This window comes from Hipposideros armiger, unplaced genomic scaffold (genome assembly GCF_001890085.2).
Source record: "Hipposideros armiger isolate ML-2016 unplaced genomic scaffold, ASM189008v1 scaffold_15, whole genome shotgun sequence".
Lineage (NCBI taxonomy): Eukaryota > Metazoa > Chordata > Mammalia > Chiroptera > Hipposideridae > Hipposideros > Hipposideros armiger.
This window is the reverse complement of record NW_017731365.1, coordinates 1350924-1363318: the sequence shown is the minus strand read 5'-3', so window position 1 is coordinate 1363318 and position 12395 is coordinate 1350924. Positions and strand designations below refer to the sequence as shown.

Sequence of the window (12395 nt, the reverse complement as noted above, 5' to 3'; positions counted from 1 at the left end):
TGGCCCTCATATGTGGGGTCCGAACTGGGGCCTTCTGGAGTCCCAAGCCAGCTCTTAACCAATGTGCTACTCAGCTGGCCCTATGAGCTTTTTTTTTTTACCCTTTTAATTTGTGAAATATAATACCTACAGAAAAATACAAACGTAAAGCTTAATGGATTATAATGTAAATACCTGTGTAACTGCCACCCAGCTCAAGAAGAGTATTGCCACCTTTTTCATCCCTTTTCTATTTGTCTTTAATATTAGGAAACTTCTTTTCCTTTTGATGTAAAATTCTTTACGAGAAGAAATTAAAACTGTGAAATAGGATTTTTGAGTTATCTTTGGCTTTCACTTACATGGACCGCTTCATTTTTTTTTTGTTTAAGGAAAATTATACTGAGTTTATGAGACATAAAAATACTTCAATCTTTGGCCAGCTGAGTGGCGCGTTGGTTAAGAGCTGGCTTGGGACACCAGCTCTGAGCAGCAGGGTCCCGGTTCAGACCCCACATGAGGGCCAGTGACTCCATGTCCTCTACAGCTAAGATGGTGAACAATAGCTTGACCTGTAGCTGGGCTGCCATGAGTCCCCAGCGACGGCGTAGGCTGCAGTGGAGCTGCAGTGGGCTCCCGTAAGCTACTGTGAGCGGCCGGCAGCCGGCGTGAGCTGCCAAGAGCCGCCTTGAGTGGCCGTCCAGTGGCCGGGGACTGATCTGCCTCACCCAAAGAGTGCAATGATAATACCAATATGGGCCAGTGAAGCGACGTCCTGCACAATTAGACTGGAGAACAAAAGGACAGCAACTTGTGTGTTCCCCTTCCCCATTTCCCCAATGCTGTTCCCCTCCCCCAATTCCCCAATAAAATCATTAAAAAAAAACTTCAATCTTTAGCCAGTAGAATAGTGATAATTAACAGAATCTAGAAAATGCTTTCATTTTAGCAAAATATGCATTTGAAAATATTTAGAATGTTGTTATAGGCTTGGTTGATTCCCTTTGCTGGAGCTGATAACTCAAAAGGAGTAGTCCACATATTGAATAGAAACTTTTTTTTTTTAAGATTTTATTGGGGAATAAGGGAAGTGTTGGATATTTCGGGAAGGGGAACAGACAAGTTGCTGTCCTTTTGTTCTTCAGTCTAGTTGTGGAGGACGTCACTTCACTGGCCCATGTTGGTATTATCATTGCTCTCTTCCTGGCTGAGGCATTCGGTTGCTGGCTTCTGGACAGCCGCTCACGGCGGCTCATGGCAGCTCTCGGCGGCTGCTGGCTGCTCATGCTAGCTGCCGGCCACTCATGGTAGCTCACGGCAGCCCACTCCTGCAGGGGCTGCAGCCCACTCTGTTGCTGGCCACTCACGGCAGCCCAGCTCCAGGTCGAGCTGTTTTTCACAATCTTAGCCGTAGAGGGTGCAGTGTCACTGGCCCATGTGGGAATTTAACCGGCAGCCCTGCTGCTCAGAGCTTGCGCTCCCAGGCCAACTCTTAACCAACTGAGCCACTCGGCCAGCTCTAGAAACTCTTTCTTGATCTATCTCATTAATTGTTGAGTACCTGATTTTGACATCCTGAAGTGACATGTGAATTGAGGATATGTTGAAATTGCAGGATGTGGAGAACGAGCTAGCAGTACAAGTTAGTATGAAACATGAAATTGAACTTGCAATGAAGTTGTTGGAGAAGGATATCCATGAGAAACAAGATACTCTGATAGGCCTTCGACAACAGCTAGAGGAAGTTAAAGCAATTAACATAGAGATGTATCAAAAGTTGCAGGTAAGGAACATTTTTTAATTCTTGGAATTTCTTGTATATAAATTGAAAAATGAATATTTGTATAAAGGATTTGGTTTTTAAGATATGAGCCTATTTTAACAGTGCCATGTTGGTAATAAAAAGCAGTGACTTGTTTTCTAAATAGAAGCTTTAGAAATGTAGCAATGAAAAAGGTATCATAGAACAAATAATCACCTATCTGAATTTGTTCCTTAATGCTGAAAGGTTAACAGTATGAAAAGTAAATCTTTTAGTAAAACTGAATCTAAATATGCAAGGCCTTTTTTTGAACTTCTTTATATAGTGTAGTCCTGAGAAAGATTTAATTTGATTGAAATGCTTTACTATAATAATTACAAATTTTCTAATAAAGTGACATTTTTCTTAACTAGATATGTTGCCAAAAGCCCTTTATAATTTAATTTGAAAAATAGTATATTTTACAAGAGTTTGTTTGTCTTCCAAAAACATTAAAGGCTGAGTGGTTTTTTTTCCTTTATTTTACTTTAAATGAAGACTAGTAGTACTACTGCTTTATATTGTAGGAGTATTTTAATCTATAAATTAACTCTGCTCATTTCAAAGTAACAATCCCATAGCAAAATGGTATACAAAACTTATAAATATTCAGGTTTAAAAATCAAAACCACTGTGTTTTTCTAAATAGGGTTCTGAAGATGGTTTGAAAGAAAAAAATGAAATAATTGCCCGATTAGAAGAAAAAACAAATAAAATTACTGTAGCCATGAGGCAGCTGGAACAAAGGTACAGCATTTTCAGTCGTAGTTTCTTTTTTTCCTTCCTTTCCCCTCCTTTTCTTTATTTAACTCTTAACATCTGCCACAAAAATCATTAGGAAAATTTAGATTAGGACATGGTTTTTTAAGCCCAGCAGAATTTTGCCTTTTTGTTTTGGTTGTTGCATGGAATCAAGTTGCTTTATATTAGGCTGATTCATTTGAACTTGCCATTTTGTAGATTTTTTAAAAAGGCCTAATATCAGCAATTTTCATGTGGTTCAATCTGTTACGTTACATAAAACAAATACACAAACAAAAATCTCGAAAAAATAAAAAACGAACAAAATCCATGGTTGAATTATCCCTTATTGATTTCCATGCATATTGATTGTCATATCCTTTGTCATTCACCATCTCTTTACCTGAAATCAAGCTTTCTGAGTTGGCAGTTTAGTTGTGTTTCTTCAAGCTAGGACCCTCAACCCAACCCAAGAAATAATTTTGTTTAAAATTGAATTGTTTTATATCGGCATTTTTCACGTTTATTGTTGGAAAATGTAATGTACTTCCATTGACCTGTCATGTTGGTGTCAACATATGTCTTATCATTGCTTTCTTTGAATCTACTTATGAAAAACATAACTATTAATGCTTTATTGACATGAATATTCTTTTATTGACATCCTCTTTCTTCTTTTTTCTTTTTTGTTTCTTTATCCCCATTTTTACATTTTGGACATCTTTATTATCTTTTTCTGTCTTTGATTTCTGTCCATTCCATTATGAAGTGACAATGATTTGTTAACTCAAACTAGGACAATTGCAATGTCATTGGTGAAATGTGCCAGCAGTGACACTCAGGACCAGTACAAGCTGGTCAAAGATATATCTTTCTGAAAACCACTTGTATTTAAACAGACTAAAAGAGAATCAACAATTTTATAATATATTAAATAGAAAAGAATTTATGCTATTAAGTATTCTAAAAGGGTATTAGGAACCCTGTACACTTCTTGATCAGCTGCTGTGGTAATACACTGCCATAAAGCAGAGTGGGTGCACTTGGATTTCCAAAAACACATCCCTCAAACCTTGTGCACAAGGGCTGATTTGAGTATTGACCTTTGGAGGTCAGGATTTTCAAATGCAGCTTTATCTTTTTAGCTACTTTTTGATGGAAAATATAAAAATTGTTTAAAAATAAGTTAACCTTTGGTTTGACAATGTGTTGGCACATATTATTTCCCATCATAAGTCCACTCTTTGCCTAATGGCTCTTTTACTGATTTTTAAATATGTTTTAAAATAGTTCATAACCCAGATTGGCCATCATCTTGTGCTTCAGCACCTCAAGTTTCTGGTTCCCCTTAGCCCTCTTCTATGATAGCACAACTTCAAGGCCTACCTCACTTTGACTTTTAGTTTTTGTACCATTAGAGAAAAACTTGGGCCACCCATCCCCCCATGTTAATAATTTAAATTTAGATTTAGAGATAACTTCAGTGTTACTCCCTTTTCCTTGGAATTGGCATTTATACTTCTGAAATATGTGGGGGTTGCCCCATTGGTATGGTTTTAAGGAAGAAAAGAAGAGGCAATTTTTTTGGTTAGTTGAATAGAAATTTCTCTTATGATTCCCTGTAAGAAATTAATGTCCCTTGAATACTTGGGAGATGTTTTCTTATAAAAATATTGAAGTTAAATCTTAAGAAATCCTAGATGGCCATAGGAGGCATGGAGTGGAGCCAAGCACAGGCAGAAGCAATGACTTACAAATAAAAACAGAAAAAATGAAAATCACATTTTTAGCTACTTTTTAAAATTCAGTGATGAGGAACAAAAATGATCTCTAGAGAATGTTGCTAACTAGTACTAAATTCTGTTAAATCTTAAAACACACACATGTACACATAGAGCTTTGGCATAATTAATAAATGCATAATGATCCTTTAGGAAGGACTTGGCTGTGATTTGAAGTAATTGCAGTTTTTTGCTCTTGGCCTTGTTAGCACACTTGATTCCTGGCATACATATCCTAACATAAAATACAACAGTGCGGCTTCTTCACCGAGTGTAGACATAAGTACTATGCTTTTCATGGTTTTGTACAAAGACAGTAACATACCTATTATACTTTGGAAGTTGATTCATTACGCTCTACAAAAGTGGTAAAGGCTGTATTGCTTTGCATTGTTAATTATGAACAAGAAATAAAATAAATTTGAAGATAGTATTCTGGGCATATTATATGTTATATTGAAAAAAAAATCACGAAACAACTTCTAGACATTGTGTGGCTCTTTCACGTTTGAGTTTGTGAGTTTTCCCCCAAACTTTGTTTTCATTTAGAAATGTTTCTATTTCCCCATTTTTCTTTTATTTGTCTTCTTCACCCTTTTACACCCTAGTTCTAGCCTCAGTTTTACCCAAAGTTGATTTGAATTACACCAGATTGCAGCAAGCAGAGAAGGCGCAAATGGAAGCTGAAGATGAGGACAAGAAATATCTACAAGAATGTCAGAGTAAATCCGACAGTCTGCAGAAACAAATCTCCCAAAAGGAGAAACAACTGTGAGTATTTCTCTCTTGGAAACAAATACTTGTATTAACATAATTCCCACCACCCCCTTTTTGTTCACATGGTTGAATACCTACATTTTCATTTATTTAATGATGCCAGATAGATTGTGTAGATTGTGAAGTTCTCCTTAAAAGATAAAAAACTTAGAAAGCATACTAATGATAAAACTTATGTTTTTACTCCCTTTGTTACTTGCAGAGCACTTTCAACTGTCTTATCTTCTTGGTCAAGGAGAGTTTTATGCTTTCTGCTGTTTAACATTAATCTGATGGCCATTATGTTTCTAGATACTAAGTATAATAGGCCTTTGTAAGTCCAAGAAACCTATATTATCAAAGAGCATGATGCTTTCTCAGAACATTTTTATTAGCACTTCTATATGATAGATCTGTACATAGTCAGCTGGGAAGAATGTCATTGAGTTGAAAGAAGAGCAAGCTAATTATGATCCCCCCTTTTTTTTTTTAATTGGGGAATTGGGAGAAGAGAACAGTGTTGGGGAATTGGGGAGGGGGACCAGCCAAGTTGTTGTTCTTCAGTCTTCGTTGTGGAGGGTACCAGTCGCTATCTGGCTTCCCTTTGGCATCTCAGCTCAAGGTGTTGTGTTCAATTTTAGTTGTGGGTGGGTATAGCCACCATCTCATGTGGGAGTAGAACCAGCAGCCTTGTTGTTAAGAGCGCACGCTGTATCCACTGAGCCATCCAGGCGGCAGCTCAGCTCAAGGTGCCGAGTTCAGTCTTAGTTGCTGGTGGGCATAGCCCACCATCAAACAGGCAATCTTGTTAGGAGCACGTGCTCTCATCAGGTGAGCCATCCTGCCACCTGTTGGAGGATCAGGGGCAGCTCAGCTCAGGTGCAGCGTCACTGGCCCATGTGGGAATCGAACCAGCTGCCCTGTTGCTCAGAGCCCGTGCTCTTAAGCAAACTCTTAAGTAACGCGCCACTCGGCTGGCCCTGCATTCTTTTTTATTAATGTTTTCATGTAGTAAACAAAAGATTAATGTTTGCATTTTTCTATTTTCAGCTTAATCTTTATCATTATATTTGAAGTAAGTTTCTTATAGTTCATGTTTTTTTATCCATTCTGCTAATCTCTTTTAATGATGTAGTTAGCCTATTTCCATTTAGTATAATTATCAATATATTAGAGCTTAAGTCTGCTGTTTTATTTCTTCTTTGTTTTTTTATTCCTCCATTTTATTTTTTCTGCCTTTCCATGGGTTACTTAAATATTACTTAGAATTCTTTTTGATGTATCTGTAGTGTTTTTTTTTTTTAAAGATTTTTATTGGGGAATTGGGTGTATTTCTTTGTATAGATTTTTTCAGTGGTTGCTCTAGACATTGTATTATATATTTGCAACTTTTATCTATTGGCATCAACATTTTACTACTTTGAATGAAGTGTAGAAGCATTACCTCCTCTTAGATTTTTTTTTTTTTTAGCTGAGCCATCCTGCCACCTGTTGGCAGCTCAGCGGCAGCTCAGCTTGGGCCAGGAATCGAACTGCTGTTGCTCAGAGCTCAAACTCTTGAGCGAGCTCTTAACCAACTGAGCCACTGAACCGGCCCCTCCTCTTAGATCTTTTTACGTCTCCCCTTTATAACATAATTTGCTTAAATATTTCCTCTACATAACATTGAGAACCACATCAGACAATGTTATAGTTTGTGCTTCAACCATTAAACATAATTTAGAAAACTCTCTTTATTGTTCTCATCATTCCTGATGTTCCAACTTTCCTTTGTGTCTGAAGAACTTCCTTTAGCCATTCTTTGAGGGTAGGTCTGTTGGCAACAAATTCTCTTAGTTTTCTTTGATCTGAGAACATCTTGATTTCACCTTCATTGCTGAAAGATATTTTCAGAATATTTTAGGAGTTCTGAGTTTAGAGTTATTTTTGTTCAGTGCTTGAAAAGCGTTGTGCCACTTTCTTTTGGCCTTTATAGTTTCTGATTGTCGTTGGAATTGTTCTTCTAATTACTCTCAAGATTCTTTCTTTGGATTTATCCTGTTTGGGCTTTGGTCAGCTTCTTGAGTCTTTAATTTTATCTTTGCCAAATTTGGAAAATTTTTGACTATTATTTTTTCAGGTATTTTTTTTCAGTTCCACTTGCTTTCTCCTCTCGTCAGGGATTCTGATAACATGAATGTTAGACCTTTTTTTAATAGTTCCACTGGTCCCTGACACTCTGTAGGAGAGATACTCTCATTACCACAGCGCAGAGGTAAAAATCTAGGCTGCTCACTTGGCCTTGGCTGACACTGTGGGGAGGGTGAGAAATGCCTTGTTGCTGATGCATGGGGATCAAAGTGCTGGCTTCTCACGTGGCCTCCACTGTTACCGTAGGAGTGGATGAGGAGAGACACCTCATTATTGCTGGGCAGGGGTAGAAGAAGCTCAGATGCCCCATTTGGCCTTCTCTGATACCACCACAGTGGGGATCGGGAGGGACACCTCATTATTGCCAGGTGAGGATGGAAATTTAGGCTCCCCACTTGGTCTTTGCTGACTGGTCAGGGCCTATGGTTTTTTCCTCTAGTGTTTTGCTGGAATAGGGCACTTATTGTCAGAAAGGCTTCTATCATGCTAAGCTGCCTCTTTTTAGCTCTTTGGCAAGAGAGAGCAGGTCTTTTTTGTGGCTATTTTGTGGCTCTTCCCATTGGTGTATGTGGGTTCCAGGGCTTACACACACAGTCTTAGCTATATAGGAGGCAAAAAGAAGCCTCAGAGCTCATCACCGTGTTCTTCCTTGAGTCCTGGGATTTTTAGCTGGTCTGCCTTCTTCTTTCTCCCTTTCAGAATCTTATGTTTGTTTATATATAATGTCCAAGGTTTTTAACTCTACATAATTGGATGGATAGGTAGAAATATATGTACTCCATCTTGTCTAGAACCAGAATTCTAAGTTCCTTTTAAATCTGCCACAAAAATAACATTTTGAGAAATTGGTATATAGATAAGGCTTTAGGGCAGGGAATGTTACCTTGGTTGAAAACTTGCATCATGTGTGCTTTGTGAAACTAAAACCCACTCCTACCCCCAAAACAAAACACTGTAAGCAAACATTTTTTCTTAATTTTAAGACTTTCACAAAAGTACAGCCAGCACTTTCAGGGCTCCCTGGGCAACAAATATCACGAGGAGCATTTAAGTCAACAAGTTTATTAATGATGTCAGGGGTTTTGTTGTTTAAGTCCCTCTGCTCTGCCAAATGAAAAACAAGAAAAACCAGGCGGGCCACTCTTTGCCAGTTACTATAATACAGCCTTGAAACCCTGGTACTCTCTGATACTGAATCAGTTTTCTAGAATTTGACAAACGTGTAGGTAAGATAAATCTGATATTTATTCTGCAGTGATGCAGCTATTTGATCCCTGCCCAAAGGATGACCTAAATAACCCTACAGGGGCCTGGCCCTTTCCTATAGGGCCAGCCTACTCAATAAGATGGTACAGCTGCAGAGAGAAGATGTTTGTCCCTGCTGAAAACCTGAAAGTAATTTTGTCTCTCAGGTGGTGCCATCTCGGTAGAGCATGAAATGTTAACAATTTGGAGATCAGGAAGGATCCCTGCTGGCTCAGAAAAATTGGAACCATTACCATAAAAATGGGCAGTTGGGACTTTTTTTTTTTAACAATTTGATGAATATCTTTATTTATTTTTGGTATTACATTATTTTGGTATTATGTAGATATTTTTTACGTGTTTTAGAAAGAGGATCATGCTACATGCTCTTTTGTGTCTTGTTTACTGTATTTACTACATCATGGACATTGTATCATATGAATTAATTTAGGTCTACACCATCCTGTCACAGTTACCTAAATGAATCCTTTAGCCTGAAAAATTTTGCTTTATTGTTTGTTTGCATATCTTTAATTATTAGTGATAGCCTGCATTTATTTTGTGAATTGCCAGTTCATATCTATTCCCCCCCCCCCCCCCGGAGTATTCAGCTTTTTAATATTTATTTGTAGGAGCTCTTTACATATTTACTCTGGGTCTTTTACATACAGCAAAAATGTTTTCTAAAGTTTATTGTTAACATTTAAACTTTGTTCATAGTGGTTTTTTTCCAATTACAAATTTAAATTTTTTTTTTTTAATATGCAAGCAGGGTTTATTTGTGATACATTCTCAGGGAAGAGAACGGGCCTAGCCAAGGTGGGGGAGAAGGGGAGAGAGAGAGAGAAAGAGAGAGGGAAAGGGGGAGAAAGGGGGAGAGAGCAAGGGCCAGAGAGAGAGAGCCCTTGTCCCAAAGGACTTATAGTTTGCTAGGTGGGGTAGGGGAGTTATATACTGATTTGGCTGGGAAAGGGGTGCTTGCTCTTCCATGGGAGGGTGTGACCTCCTAAGATGGGTGGAGGTCTGTTGATTCAGATCCTTAATCTTGTTCCATACCACCTCTTATTGTCTGTTGTAAAAACAGATACGTGACTGGAGGCAGTTAATGAAAGCTAGTTAGGAGCTTTTTCTGTAGGCACCATGGACCCCCTCACACCCCTCCTCCTTCTCCTGCATTTTGTAATTTTTACCTATCATTTCCCTCCTCAAGCATTAGGAACCTAAATCTTTGGGGACTTTGGGGCTACTGCTTCCTGCTGTAAAGTAAATGTTTGTTGAGGCTTCTTTGGGTTTCGTCTGCTTGCTGTTGATCAGAGGAAGCAGAGGGAAGTGTCCATCCATCCGCCCATGATAGGTGTCTGGAGCTGGGGTCCCAGGGGTCGATAGTTGTTCATGATGATCATTTGTAGCTTTATAGCCTCTGTTTTGCCACAACCTTGCGTACCCTAGACTCCAGTCCAGTAATGGTGACCTCTCGAGGAGGGGCTGACTGGGGGGGCAGCTTCAATCCTGAGTTACCATCTGCAAGGCAGTCACAGCCTCAGGCCTGGGGGCCCTTGGGTCTGAGAGACAGAGGGCTTAAAGTTTTATTTTTTTTTAAAGATTTTTATTGGTGAGTTGGGGGGAGGGGAACAGACAAGTTGCTGTTCTTAAGTCTAGTTGTGGAGGACTTTGCTTCACTGGCCCAATCATTGCGCTCTTCCCGGGCGAGGCACATCAGTCGCTGGCTTCTGGACGGCCGCTCACTGTGGCTGTTGGCCACTCATGCTGGCTGCTGGCCACACACGGTAGCCCATGGCAACCTACTGCCACAGGGGCTGCAGCCTACGCCGTCGCAGGCGACCCAGGGCACCCCAGCTCCAGGTTGAGCTGTTGTTCAGCATCTTAGCTGTGGAGGGCAGTGTCACTGGCCCTCATATGTGGGATCCGAACCGGGGCCCTCTGGCGTCCCAAGCCAGTTCTTAACTATCGCGCCACTCGTCCGGCCCTAAAATTTTTATATAGTTATATTTTCTTTTATAATTTCTGCTTCTAGTGGTCAACATGTATTCTGACAATATATTTATGATAACTTAAAAACAAAAATTTCCTTTGCTTTTTCACTCCTTTTTTTTCTGATTCTGGATGATGAGGCCACTCAGCAAGGCACACTATACATTGGTTACTTCAGTGTCCCTCTGCATTCCTTTTAATTTTGTAGTGAAATAGTATTTGTCAACAATTTATAAATTTTGTTTTGAGGTATTTATTTTCTTCATCCTGAATTATAAAATCTAAAATTTACTTCATTGAAAAATAACATAGCTTGGGTTGGCTGAGTGGTGCGTTGGTTAAGAGTTGGCTTGGGATGCCAGCTCTGAGCAGCAGGGCCCTGGTTCGGATCCCACATGAGGGCCAGTGATGCTGTGCCCTGTACAGCTAAGACGGTGAGCAACAGCTCCACCTGGAGCTGGGCTGCTGTGACTAGCTGTCACTGGCATAGGCTGCAGTGGGGCTGGCCGGCAGCTGGTGTGCAATTTCGTGAGCTGCCTTGACCTGCCGTGAGCGGCCATCCAATGGCTGGCAAGCGACTGCCTCACCCAGGAAGATCTCAATGATAATACCAACATGGGCCAGTGAAGGGATGTCCTCCACAACTAGACTGAAGAACAAAAGGACAGCAACTTGTCTGCTCCCCTTCCCCGATTCCCCAATGAAATCTTTAAAAAAACAGAAAAATAACGTGGCTGTAAATGGACATGCTAACTTTATGAGGAAACAAAAGTGTACACACAAAAATATTAAAATGTGATGTTCTCAGTATTATTATATATTGCAATTAAAGTGTAAAGTATTAGAAACTGTAGTATTATTAGTACATGCCTCCCCTGTTGTACCTACGTATGAGCAATAATTATCAAAATGATTTTTTTGTTGTTCTAAAAAATTTCTCTCCTTGTTTCCTTTCCCAAGACATATCCAGTTTTAATAGTATAATGTGCCCTTCCAGGCATTTTCTATACTTATACAGCACTTATGTGTACAGAATTAATAAATGACATAAATTATTGTTTAACAAGGAGTTTTTATGGTTGGCACATAAACTAATACTTGGAGATCAGAAAACCCTGTGCTGCTGAACAAAAAACACTGATGAAAGAAAATATCTGAAGAAATGAATTATAAAGGCAAAAGTAGTCAACCAAAAAGATACTCTTATTAAAGAGTACAAACAACTGTCATGTGAGAAGTAGCTCTGAGCTCATCTGTTTACTGTTTGTCATTCAAGGGTGCAACTGGAAACTGATTTGAAGATTGAGAAGGAATGGAGGCAGACTTTACAGGAAGATCTTCAAAAGGAGAAAGATGCCTTATCTCATCTTAGAAATGAGACCCAACAAATCGTTAGTCTTAAAAAAGTAAATGGTGGTAAAACTTTTAAAATTACATTTTGATGAAAGTTCTGTAAAAAGAGAAATCATAATTTACATTTATACCAAGGAAATAGAATATACTAGTCATCTTTAAAAATACCAGTAAGGAGATTAAATGAATGGAAAATAGTTGATAGTTGATAGAGCAGCTATGAAAGAGCTTTGGACATATAGTTCTGTTTTTTATAAAAAGCTGCAGAATTTCTGTTCTTAATTAATGGTATGTATACAATGTAGAGTTTCTTATTTCTTTTAAATTACATTTTCTGTTTTTTTATGTTTTGAAGGAATTCCTTAACCTCCAGGATGAAAATCAGCAGTTGAAAAAAATATATCATGAACAGGAGCAAGCTCTTCAAGAACTCGGCAACAAACTTAGCGAGTAATTTCTCTTTTTTCTTTCAACTAAGTAGTCATTGACATTTATAAAGGTATGAGGGTGCCAAACCAAATAGGCAGAAAAGTTTACATACAGAAAAGAAAGATATGAACTATTAAAAACAAAACCAAACAAAAATTTTAAAGATTAACAAATAAGACCATAGGTTT

General features: G+C 38.7%; 1 protein-coding gene across 9 annotated transcripts in view; it reads left to right on the top strand.

Annotated features, from left to right (window-relative positions):
- The window catches only part of RUFY2 (RUN and FYVE domain containing 2), a 38194-nt gene that overhangs the window by 17705 nt on the left and 8094 nt on the right, over nucleotides 1–12395 (top strand). For 7 of the 9 annotated variants that reach the window (XM_019624858.1, XM_019624831.1, XM_019624821.1 and 4 more), the window contains 5 exons: nucleotides 1595–1762; nucleotides 2430–2527; nucleotides 4954–5073; nucleotides 11702–11831; nucleotides 12134–12228. In XM_019624858.1, the coding sequence (XP_019480403.1) occupies nucleotides 1595–1762; nucleotides 2430–2527; nucleotides 4954–5073; nucleotides 11702–11831; nucleotides 12134–12228 (611 nt within the window). Of the gene's footprint in view, nucleotides 1–1594; nucleotides 1763–2429; nucleotides 2528–3290; nucleotides 4905–4953; nucleotides 5074–11701; nucleotides 11832–12133; nucleotides 12229–12395 lie in introns of those variants that run through there. The other 2 variants (XM_019624869.1, XM_019624877.1) reach the window with 2 other exon arrangements.